The sequence below is a fragment of the Hipposideros armiger genome, unplaced genomic scaffold (genome assembly GCF_001890085.2).
Source record: "Hipposideros armiger isolate ML-2016 unplaced genomic scaffold, ASM189008v1 scaffold_232, whole genome shotgun sequence".
Classification (NCBI taxonomy): Eukaryota; Metazoa; Chordata; class Mammalia; order Chiroptera; family Hipposideridae; genus Hipposideros; species Hipposideros armiger.
In genome coordinates, this window is record NW_017731582.1 from 2,285,897 (window position 1) to 2,297,982 (window position 12,086).

General features: G+C 48.4%; 1 protein-coding gene across 1 annotated transcript in view; it reads left to right on the forward strand.

Moving 5' to 3' along the window:
- The window catches only part of FBXO42 (F-box protein 42), a 97,010-nt gene extending 91,600 nt beyond the window's left edge, over positions 1-5,410 (forward strand). Inside the window, exons 6-9 of the mRNA XM_019654849.1 lie at positions 1,118-1,214; positions 1,699-1,755; positions 2,820-2,936; positions 3,449-5,410. Coding sequence (XP_019510394.1) covers positions 1,118-1,214; positions 1,699-1,755; positions 2,820-2,936; positions 3,449-4,564 — 1,387 coding nt within the window. The 3' untranslated portion in view covers positions 4,565-5,410. The remainder of the gene's footprint in view (positions 1-1,117; positions 1,215-1,698; positions 1,756-2,819; positions 2,937-3,448) is intronic.
- The last annotated feature ends 6,676 nt before the right edge of the window (positions 5,411-12,086 follow it).

The window sequence follows — 12,086 nt, forward strand, 5'->3', positions numbered from 1 at the left end:
GCACCAGGGCTAGTTAGTCTCTTTTCGTTTGGTGTGTGGTTCTGTTCAGTGGATTAAATTCTGATGGCGCCTCCACCTTGCCTGTTGTGACCTGTACCTACAGAAGGCCACCTTCCAAGAAACAGAGTGCTTTTACCTGCTCTCCCTTATGACCCAGCTTGTGCCCTTTAGAGAAGGAGGGAGGCAGCTTGACAGGACAGGTGGTGGAACGGCTCACTCTCCAGATGGGACAGGTTGGGGGAGTCGGTAGGGGCCAGAAAACTGTCAGGTCTGACATACTTCTGTGAGACTGCTATCCATACCCACTGACCTCTCCACCTCTGGCCACAACGGCCAGCTGAGGCCAGAGTCAAGCCAGAGCTGTCCATCTGAGTCACTATTCGATTCGGCAGTAGCAACAGTGGTGGCCATTTCCCTGTACTCTGAAATGGAGCTTGATGAGCTGCCGGCAATAAAACCATTCCAGACCCAGCCCTGCTCTCTCAGGTGCTCTCTGTCTCCCTGTTGTAAACCATTAGTGGAAGAGGCTGTGTGAGCGACCCTCCAGATGAGGGGGTTTAGGGCTTAAGGCATGGGAGCTCCTGTGTCCCTATGTGTGAATAAATGACCTTACAGAGGGGACCATAAAATAGAGACTGCCATCTGAGGATCTGTCCTTGCCATACTGGTCCCCTGAGGGCTGGAAATGCCAGTTTGTCCATGATGAGGCTGCAGCTCTCATTAGCCATGGTGAAATTACTTTTTGTAGCCAGAATCAATAAATCATTATCTCCTGGGCAATGATAGAGCTGCCTTTTGAATAATTTTTTTCTCTTCCTTGTGGTTTTTGCTTTTGAAAGACTATATCTTCACCAGTAGCTATTTCCTGCTATCACCAGTTAACACTTACTTTAGACGGTAGTGTGTGACTCCAGACATGACTCAAACAAGTCAGGCCGTATGGGTCAGTGGAAAGAGCAGAGGTTTGAAGGTCTCAAGATGGATTGCAGCGGAAGGAGCAGAAGTTTAAGTGCTGACCCCGAGGATGCACTTTGTGGGGTGTCTTTATAAACGTAACTTCATTTGTATCAACTCTTGTGGTCCCCCAACTCCTTCATCCTTATGTCTTATCTTACAGGAGCAATGATGTCTGGGTCCTTGACCTCGAGCAGTGGGCGTGGTCCAAGCCAAACATCTCTGGCCCCAGTCCTCATCCTCGGGGTGGCCAATCTCAGGTGCTCAGGAATTAAAATAACTATTCAGCAAACACGGTAGCATCTTTCAGTTAGGACGGGAGAGGGAGGAGGGAGTCAGGTAAGATGCCAACATGCGTAAGCCAAAAGAGAATTTATCATTATTTTTGCTATTATAGTATTGGCTTTTCAAGTTCCCGTGGGTTACATTTATTTTTAGTGGCTTTATATTATGTTTCTCCCCAAAGCCTTTACTTTGCTGCTTCGTTTCTTAAGAGAATCCTGTGTTTTACGTGGTTGGCACTCTCATGTTAATATTTGATCAGCAAAAAACATATCCATTCAGGTGAATCATCAGTAACTTGTTCACAGGGATCAGAATTGACATGGGAGATTGGAGAGCTTACTGGTACCTAGAAGACTCTCATTTGGGAGCTGGCTAGGCGATTTTCATATACAACTGAAGCACAGGAGGTCAGATACCTGGGTCTTTATAGGTTTATTTTAAATTTCTTCCTCTTCCCAGATTGTCATAGATGATGCAACTATCTTAATCCTTGGAGGGTGTGGCGGTCCCAATGCTGTGAGTATTGCTGGTGTGGCATTCCCATACACATGCTAAGCATTCAAAACTTGCTTCTCCTGTCTTGTCTTTCTCTCTCTCTTTTTTATTATGTTTCAGGTGTACAAAACAACATACTGATTAGACATTTACACACCTTACAAAGTGACAACCCCAACAAGTCTGCTACCCATCTGACACCGTGCATAGCTTTTACAATACTATTGACTGTATTCCCTATGCTGTACTTTACATCTTGTGAATACACACACACACACACACACACACACACATATACACACACAGGTGTGCCCAAAAAAATGTACACACATTTTTAAAAAGGAAAAAACTATTAAAATTGTAATAATATATATCGATAACAAAAGATGAATACAAGTCATGTGTATACATTTTTTTGGCAAGCTTGGTATATATATATATGTTTGTTTGTTTTTTAATTATACTTGATCCTGTCTTGTCTTATAAGAGTGTAGAAGATCATTTCTGTGGCATTTTCACTTAGTACCTTTTCCATTTGGGTTATAGCCTTTGTATTTTCTAGCCTTTTTCTCCGCTCTTTTTGGGGAGGGGAGAGGTGCTTTTAATCAGACAGTCATCTCTTGAATATTCATATCTATATTCTTCCTACCCCCACTTCCTCTTTAGTCTATAATGTTTGCTGCTATCATTTTTGTCAAGGACGAGTGGGACAGAAAAGCAGGTTGATAGTTGCCAGTGTGTACATGGAATTTATTTTAAGAATTCAGATTCATAAAGTTATGGATATGTGTTATCTATCCACCCTCCCCCATATGCACACATACACAAAACCACAGGCAGAATTCAAAACCACTTAAAATTGATTCATGGGTCACAAGCACAATTCATGTGCCCGGCCACTGGTAATATTATATATGAGTGAATAAATGTACAAGTGAATGAATAACCAAAGACTTCGCTATTCTTTCTGAAGAGCCCACACACGCTCTAGACCAGACAGCACAATTTTGAGATTCCAGCTCTGTGTGTGTGTGTTTTGTAATGTGGACCACACCTGAGTCCTGTTGTTGGCTCTTCTCTTACAGCTGTTCAAGGATGCTTGGTTGTTGCACATGCACTCGGGTCCCTGGGCCTGGCAGCCACTCAAGGTAGAAAATGAAGATCATGGGGCGCCAGAACTGTGGTGCCACCCAGCTTGCCGGGTAAGCGGGGAACTGACAGGCCTACAGGAGGAGGGTCCTATACTGTAAAACCAAATTAATCTGTCAGGTTTCTAAGCAAATTTGTATGGAAATTGAAAACACCTTGATGTCATAAAATAGGTGGACATTAACCATAGCTCCTTGGGAATTTCTCACAGATGTGAATCACTAGGAGAGAAAAACTTAGCGGGCCCCATTCATCCATTAAATCCCAGCTTTTAGCATGTCTTTGTCTATAAAATTTTCCCCAGAGTCCCCCAAACAAAAACTGATTCCTCCCTCTACTCTATCCCTATTCTGTAGACATAATTCTAATGATAGCAGCGGTCACACTGTAGCACCAGATTGCTCCCGTGTCTGTCTCCCATTCCAGCCTAAAAAGCAGACTACGTTATTTTCATCTCTGTGTCTCAGGTACCTGCAAGATGCCTGGCATATCCCAGATGCTCATGAGAAGATGTTTGATGGTTGAATGAATGATCAGAATTGAGCACAGGTCTTTTGTCTTCCAGGTGGGACAGTGTGTGGTGGTCTTCAGCCAGGCTCCCAGTGGGAGAGCCCCACTCAGTCCCAGTTTGAACTCTCGCCCGTCACCTATCAGTGCCACTCCTCCCGCCCTGGTTCCCGAAACCCGAGAGTACCGTTCTCAATCTCCAGTAAGGAGTATGGATGAAGCTCCGTGTGTTAACGGCCGCTGGGGAACCCTGAGACCCAGAGCTCAGAGGCAGACCCCCTCCAGTTCCCGGGAAGGGAGCCTGTCCCCAGCCAGAGGAGATGGCTCTCCCATCCTCAATGGTGGGAGTTTATCTCCAGGGACAGCCGCGGTAGGTGGCTCTTCCTTGGACAGCCCTGTACAGGCCATATCTCCTAGCACTCCATCTACCACTGAAGGATATGACCTAAAAATGGGACTTTCTTTGGCCCCTCGACGAGGGTCACTGCCAGATCAGAAAGATCTGAGATTAGGATCGATCGATCTGAATTGGGATCTGAAACCCGCTTCCAATAGCAACCACCTGGATGGCGTGGACAGCAGGACAGTGGGGGGGAGCGTGAGACACCTTCCTGAACAGACGAATGGTGTGCACACCCCACCGCACGTGGCCAGTGCCCTGGCAGGAGCCGTCTCCCCAGGTGCCCTGCGTCGGAGCCTCGAAGCCATCAAAGCGATGTCATCCAAAGGCCCCTCGGCCTCCGCAGCACTAAGTCCTCCTCTGGGGTCTTCTCCAGGCTCCCCCGGGAGCCAGAGCCTGAGCAGTGGAGAAACAGTGCCCGTGCCGCGGCCAGGGCCTGCCCAAGGAGATGGACATTCCCTACCTCCCATTGCCCGCCGCCTGGGCCACCACCCTCCACAGTCCCTAAATGTTGGCAAACCCTTGTACCAGAGTATGAACTGTAAGCCCATGCAGATGTACGTGCTGGACATTAAAGACACCAAGGAGAAGGGGCGGGTCAAATGGAAAGTATTTAATAGCAGTTCTGTGGTCGGGCCTCCTGAAACCAGCCTGCACACAGTGGTCCAAGGCAGGGGCGAACTCATCATATTCGGAGGACTCATGGACAAGAAACAGAATGTGAAGTACTATCCAAAAACAAATGCCTTGTACTTTGTGCGAGCAAAGAGATAATATGTTCTAAACCCCTTTCCCTTTCTGTGGCTTTTAATTTGGAATTTTCCAGCGTGCAAGCATTTGGACTGAGAATTGGGCAAACAAAGGACAGAATGACTCCCATAAACCAAAACCCCAATTCCCAACCTCACTCACTCCAGATCAAATCTCCATTAAGAAAAAAAATTATATATAAATATATATTATATAGCCAACTCTGTTTACAAAGAGGGAGAGATCTCCGTCCTGGTTCAGATAAAAGTGTTGCTGTGTTTTAGCAGAGGGTGTGCTGCCTTTTCCTACTTTGCTGGTAACTAGACCAAGAATTGAGGGAACAGACTAATATCAGAGCTTCCCTAAAGACACTGAAGAGCCCTCTGTAAATCTTGACGTGGCCTTCTCAGAGGTAGAAAAAGAAAGGGCATGTATAGGATGCACAAGTGGCGGTTTCAGATTCGCACGCTTCAGGTGCTGGCAGGGTAAAAGTAACCGATAGAAAACTGTTCTTCCCTTCTCTTCAAACCCAAAGGACCTGTGAAAACTTCTCTTTGCTGTAATGCCCTCTGCCTGGCCCCATTCTGCCCATTGTGACTGAAGACATTTACCCAACGAGGGGTTTTGTTCCACGATTGTGTGCCAGGATCATCGCGAAACAATGTGTATGCAGTGACACCTGTCCACCTAGTGTCCGTTGGTCTTTTGAGTGCTCCCTCCGTGTCTCAGAAAACATTTTAGTATCTGTCAAATTTTCTGACAGTCGTACTTGGTTAAAAGTTGCCAAAAATCACGTTTGTTCTCCTTTTCCTTCTCTTAAAATTTGATCTTCAGAGGCTGCCTTTCTTTTCTTTCCTTCTTCCTTTTTTTTTTTTTCATATGCAGATTTTTTTTTTTTTTTTTTTTTAGCTGAGCCATCCTGCCACCTGTTGACAGCTCAGCGGCTGCTCAGCTCGGGCCAGGACTCGAACCGCTGTTGCTCAGAACTCACAGTCTTGAGCGAGCTCTTAACCAACTGAGCCACTTGGCCGGCCCACATATGCAGATTTTTTAAAGCCCTAAAACCTTTCTCATATTTTGTTTCTTTTACAAAGCTTGGGGCCCAGAGAAATCTCTTAGAAATATTTCTGGAACACTTTCTCTGGTGTCACTAAGGGGCCGGTAGGGAATTCCAAGATGCCAGTATCATGAGAAAGCCTTGAAGCATCAAAAGATACTGTTTTTTCCCTTATGGGCTTCTTTTTTCCTTCCAAAGCACATTGGACATACCCATCCATATTTGTAAAATGTGGAAATTGATCCTGAGAAGGAATCCCAGTAACAGTTCCTCCCAGAAATTATGTTTGCCCTTGTGACATGCGTTCTTCTGCCTGGTTATTAACTGGTGATTGGGCTGAGTATCATGTGCTTGGCCTCCTTGGTGCATGGCTGACCTTGGGAGCAGCTCCTCCGTTCTGTCTTTTTCACGTGTCACCTAAACAAGTCTTGGGTTTTCCCTTTCACGTCATTTCTGAGATAAGATGCCACCAACTAGAGCATTTCTTTGGTTGATACAGGAAGTTACAAGCTACCAGTCTCTAAAACCACAGCCTGGACACAGTGAAACCACTGAAATGTGGATTTTTGGTGATTTCTCATCAACAGAAAGAAGATTTTTATTTTGCCTGTAGGATTTAAATTTCAAAACATTCCATTTCCCATCCCCACACTCCCCTTTTTCTTGTTAGCATTTCCCGAGCACAAGCCTGCTGCAGCTGGCCTGGGTCCTGGCTTGCAGCCAGCGCTCAGCCGTCTGTCTGAGAAGTATGTTTTGTCCTGTTACATCATGTTGAATCCTTTCCCCTAGCCATTAGCTTTTACAGTGTGGTCTTAGTGGGAAAGCCCCCCGGGGCCAGGAAAGGGCCAGCTCACAGGGAGGAAAGGAGGGGGGCGTGTTCCAGAAACTGCTCTGTGCTCCCTTAGACAAGGGAATTACCATGTGCCTACTTCTATGGTGTCCAGCCGCTCAGAGCTCAGCACTTAGCTTGCCAGACTCCCTGCTCTGGGGCTGCCGCCAGTACTTTGGCAAAGACTGTTAGATCATGTGCGTCCCAATTCACGAGAGAAAGCTAGCCTCGAGTATGAGCGCTTTTGGCGTTATTGCTGTTGCCAAGCCTTGTTGATGACACTGCGTCTGTGCATGGACAGTGCCTCCAAACTCAGTTCCTATTTACATACAAAGTATCTGGAAGGCAGACAGTGCAGAATCTCAACTTTGTAATCTTTCCCTTTGTCCTGTGGCCTTCCTGAGCCAGCTGTTAACTTGTCAATTCTTTCTACTTTCCCCAAGTAGGCAGGTAACAGAGATGAATCCTTTAGAAAGGAACCCAACTCCTTGGGGCTCCCTGGCATCCTAGTATTAGCCACAGCACTCGGAACCAAACTGTCCGTTTACAGCTCTTTAAGAAAAATCTGCCCCGTCTGCCCCCAGTGGTGCTGGTCTTTGTGGAGAGCGACTCAGCACAATACAGGGGATCGTCTCCTCGGGCCCTTGTGAAGCCGCGCCTGCACTGGAACCTCAGGTGTCTCAGCCGAGGTGACCGTTTCCACAGCGCCGGGGATGCCTCAGTCAGACCAGATGTAAATCCAAATTCGGTTTTTGTAAGATTCCAAATTTGGTTTTAACTTCCCCGGAGAAAAAGAAACAAAAAAATTTTTTTAAACCCTCGGGAGCACCTAAAGCAAATATTTATCAGTATTTAAGTATTTAAAACAATGTTTTGTTTCTACTTGAAGCTTTAACCCCTTCCATTCCTGCAAGTGTGCCTTTGAGAGTCCCCATGTCATACTGACGTCACCGGCCAGCTCGTTGACCTCAAGTGGGAATTTTAGTCTCTTCTTACCCTCTTGGACAGAGCTTCCTGTTTTCTCATTTTTCTCATTTTGCAGTCTGGGCAGCAGAGAGGGTCCTGCATTTTCGTTCCTATTTCCACCCTTATTCTACACTTGGGTGGTGGGCTCCACAATCTCCACCCCACCCATTTTGGGAGCACAAATGAGGTGTAGAAACAAGTGTAAATTTAGTTGTAAGGCAATACTGGGCTTACTCTCCTTCCCGCCCTTCGTGGGTTGATTTGATTTTAATATTTGAGTTTCATATCAAGAGCTGAAACCATGAACTGTTCTAGGAACTGTGTTGGAACTCTTTAAAATGAAGAAGAGGAGGAAGAAAGAAAACCAACTGAAGAAGTCTTGACTTTGGAGCGCAGAAAGCCACCAGCTGATGGAGAACAAAGGGATGCTTCCCTTTTACTTTCTCTTTCTGGGTTTTCTTCTGCTTTGCTTCCTCCCCCTTAAAAGTGATATTCCTGGTTGGGTTGTCTGTCTGTCCTTGTCCTTGTGGTGATCCTGGCATGGTGATGTGCTCTGCTTTGCGTTATCTGTGGTCTCTTACCAGCACACAAGTCAGTGGGGAGGCTCTGAACACACCCAGAGGCAAGGAAGCTGAATTTCGAGGCCTGGGTCCTGTACGGCCTCCCCACGAGCTGCAGAAGGCATGTTCTGCATGGTCACCAGTAAGTGGCTCCCTCTCACCACGGTCATTGTCACATGAGCGACCCCCAAGGCGTTGCCTCCATCTGTACTCTCCTTGCTCTGCTCCCCTCCCACCAACCAGGGTTCATGCCAGCGCACAGCAGTGTGCCCTGGCGAAGCTGGTGCTGTGAGTGTTGTTTCCCATACAACTCAGGGGTCCTGGGTGGCTCACCCTGAGGTGATCATTTTAGGCACATAACAGTGTAGGAATGAAAAGTGGATTTGATTTCATTGATATTTAAATCTCTGTTGATTTCATTTTTTGTTAATGTTTTCCCCTGATGACTTTTTAGCAATTTAACAAATAAAACAAAATGGACAGAATCGTCTTCACTGTTTTATTAGTCGAAAAGAAACAAAGCTGTGATGGAAAGCAGCTGGGGTTGGAGATTGAAGGTGGAAGCAAAGTAGTTGGAAAGATACTCCTTCTTGGATGGTTGTGTTTCCGGGTCAAGGTGGAGAGTTGCCCCTTCCCTGAGAACGATGCCAGTGAATTCTAAAGCAGCTCTCTCCATCATGCTTGAAGGAATCGGTGTTTCAGAGCCTCAGTGCCACCCTGCAGTGGAGACCAAGAGGTGATGAGCTTGCAGCAAGGTCCAGGGGCCAGGACGACATCTGCATCATTGCTGGCCTCCTAAGCAAAGGTGAGGACACAGGCTCTGGGGTCTTGAAACAGCATAGCAAGTACTGGTTGGGGACTCAGGCCTGAAGCCCTAGAGACCTGGCCTCCCCCTACTTACTGCTCAACCTCCAATACAAGTTTCCTCATCCATAAATGCAGTGGTTTCTATCTTAACAGGATCATGAGGGTTAACTGAAGTTGGATGTGAAAAAGCACTAGCAACACAGTGCCTGGCACATAGTACATCCTCAAAAAATGGTGGCTGTGATAATTAGCCCTTGAAGAAAAGACAGGATCTTGAAGGAAAGGGCTGGGCCCCGTGTGTAAATTGGTAGGAGCAGGGCCGCACACAGGATTCTGCACATCTGCAGTTGTCTGGGTCATCTTTTGGATGTCACGAGAGCCTCAGAGGCGTCTGCCTCTCGAGAGCGGTAAATAGCAGCTGCCGCCATAAATCAGGTCAGAACTGTCCCAGTGGCTTAATCTCCCTTTTGGACATTATTCTTTGGTTTGCCAGTTGTATTCAGCCTCTGGGCACATGAGGTATTCTGTCTGGATTCAAAGACACACTTAGTTGGCTCCCAGTCTGAAAGTGTCATTTGGGGGCTGTTGACATGAGTCCATCCACCTGTGTGGGGGCCTGGGAGGAACCAGGCACCATAAGGATAGGGGCCTGTAGCCCTGAAGCCACTTGCTGACAATGTGCCAGTTTCTTATACCCCTGGGCCTTTGTGCCGTTCTTTTCATTCAGAACATACTATACCTCAACATTGTCCCCGACGCAGGCGCTGTAGTCCTGCAGCCCTTGTCTCAGGCTGCAGGATGTGGCTTCCGCTTCTAACACTATATTATGGTCTGAGGCTGTCTGTGCCATTTACTGCAAACTAGAGTGTGATGTGAGGAAGGGCCTCGGGTGCAAAGACCCAGCGCCATGTGCTGGCAGCTCCTGAGTTGGTTGGGTAGAAGGATTGTTTGGGACACGTCTGCAGTGGCCCTTGTGGAGGGTAAGACTTGCCTGTGTGGGATCTGTTGGGCTGAACCAGGTCCAGTGGGTAGAAGCTCTAGGGAAGAGGTTTCAGGGACATTGGGAAGAACTTTGTTACGTTCAGAACTCTATGTAACGGGTGGAACCAGTTTGACATCACTGGAGGAATTCAAGCGTTGCCTGGGTCATCAGTCTGTGGGATATAGAGGCGGCAACGCTCGGTGGGGTGCCAGTGGCGATTGGTGGTCCTGGGGCAGGAGGCAAACATCGGTGCCTGGGGAAGACCTGTCACACCCAGCCTCCAGAGCAGGCCCATCTCATTAAGCTTCCCGATAGCATTCTAACTCTGTCCATGCCATAGGCCACGCCCCTAAACATTGATGAGCATGGCCCCACTCTGGAGGGAATTATTGGGTTGTCGGAAAAGTCATGATGCATTTTTGCAATGAAAAACAGAAAAAAATAACGTCATGGCTTTTCCGACAGCCCAATAGAACAAGAAGACAGCAGCGTGATTGGCCCCAGGTCAGAGGATGTGTGCCAGTGAGCAGAGAAGCACTGTGCTGATTTGGGGAGAAACCTTAATGTCGAGATCACAGCTCAGAGAAGATCCGTGACTCACCTAAGGCCCTACAGGAATTGGCAGCCACCGCCTTCCCATGCAGGCCAGCACAGCACTCCCTGGCCACTCCCCTGGGTACAAGGGCCAGAGGCCTGTACACATTTGGGTCTAAATTACAGCACCTGGTTAGGAAAGGGGCAGCTGCACACTATTCTTTCTCCTTCTGGGCCTCTGCAGCTCTCCCAGCTGGCTCTGTGGGAGGCAGTGCAGGAATCCCTGACTCAGACAAGGAGACAAAAGCCTTGCACATGTCACTACTCTGAGCTGGCTCTTCAGCCCAAGACTGCCTCACATCACCCTAATCCCGGGAAGCTGGGAAACACCAGGCTTTGAGTGCCCTCAGGTCCAGGCAGGGCAGAAGGCATCACCTGGACATCCTGCAGGCCGGACTGCTTGTAGTGCTGCCACGGGTGACTGGAGCTCACCTGGCTTCTCTGCACCCTCTTACCTCCCCCAGGCAAAGGGGCGCATCCCCAGCTAAGGTCTGCCTTCTCTCTATGGCCACAAGTATCCCCATTCCTTCCTCCCTACAATATACCACCAACAAAAGCAGGTCAGTGATATTGTGGATTCTTTATGAGGTAATGCTTTCATCGTTGCTGGGAGTGTTCAAGCAGGGAGTAATAACGTGCATGGGAGGGGATGACAGAGCTAATTTATGCATCAGATCAAGAATGGGACCACGGGACCCCTATGGGCTCTTTCAACTCGAGACATTTTATGGACTCTGAAAGGACTTCCTAGAGAGGATGCAAGACAGGGACATAGGCACACAGTTGGGACCAGGAAAGACCTTGGTTCAAAAGCTGGCCCTGTCACTCTGACCACCTCTCTGAGCCTCAGTTTTATCACTAAAATGGCAAAGATGCTGCTGCCAGCCTCACAGGTCCGCAATTTAGCTGGAACAATTTAGCAATAATTGTTCTGTGGAATGGGTGTACTTCCCTCAAAAGACCACCTGGGGGCACCCTGTGAAAGGCTTTGCAACTTGGGTGCTCGCTCTGTCAGAGGCAGTCTTGAGGAGGAAACCGAATGTTCCAGAGGAGAAAAGTGCCCATTCCCCCCTTGCCTCTGTTGGCACAGCCTGGGTAGGACCCCTTCTCTGGCATTTGCCGTGCTTCTGAGCACCATCACCAGGCTAGCCCGCCTGCACTCTCTGCCCCAGCCCCCACCTGTGGGAAAGCTGGTGTTTTCCCCACAGGGCTGGGCTCTGGGCCCAGGCCCTGTCAGCATGCACAAAGCTAAGCTAATGTTTAAAGAAAATGTCTAAGAGGCCTGGCAGAGTGTGTCATGCCCCCACCAGGAAGCCTGTCTGTTCACCCACTGCAGGGAAGAGAAGGAGAGCTGAGGGCCAGGCCCTACCAATCAGGAGCCCGGGAGCCAGGGGTCCTGGGCTGCCACCCACCCACAGGAAGACCAGGAGAGCCCAGGACCGCCCTGGGGATCATTCACCCTCAGCGTCCACACTCGGAGTGTGCACTGACCCCCGAGGCACTGAGACACACACATGACTCCAAAGAGACCCATCCCTTGAGGAGCTTAAACATCACAAACCAGGGAGGTGTCACATTGGGCGGAACAAAGATGACAAAGCCTGAGCTGCTGAGGCCAAAGGACAGTGCAGATGGCATATTAAAATGATAAGAAGGAATGGGCCGGCCGAGTGGCTCAGTTGGTTAAGAGCTCGCTCAAGAGTTTGAGCTCTGAGCAACAGCGGTTCGAGTCCAGCCCGAGCTGAGCAGCC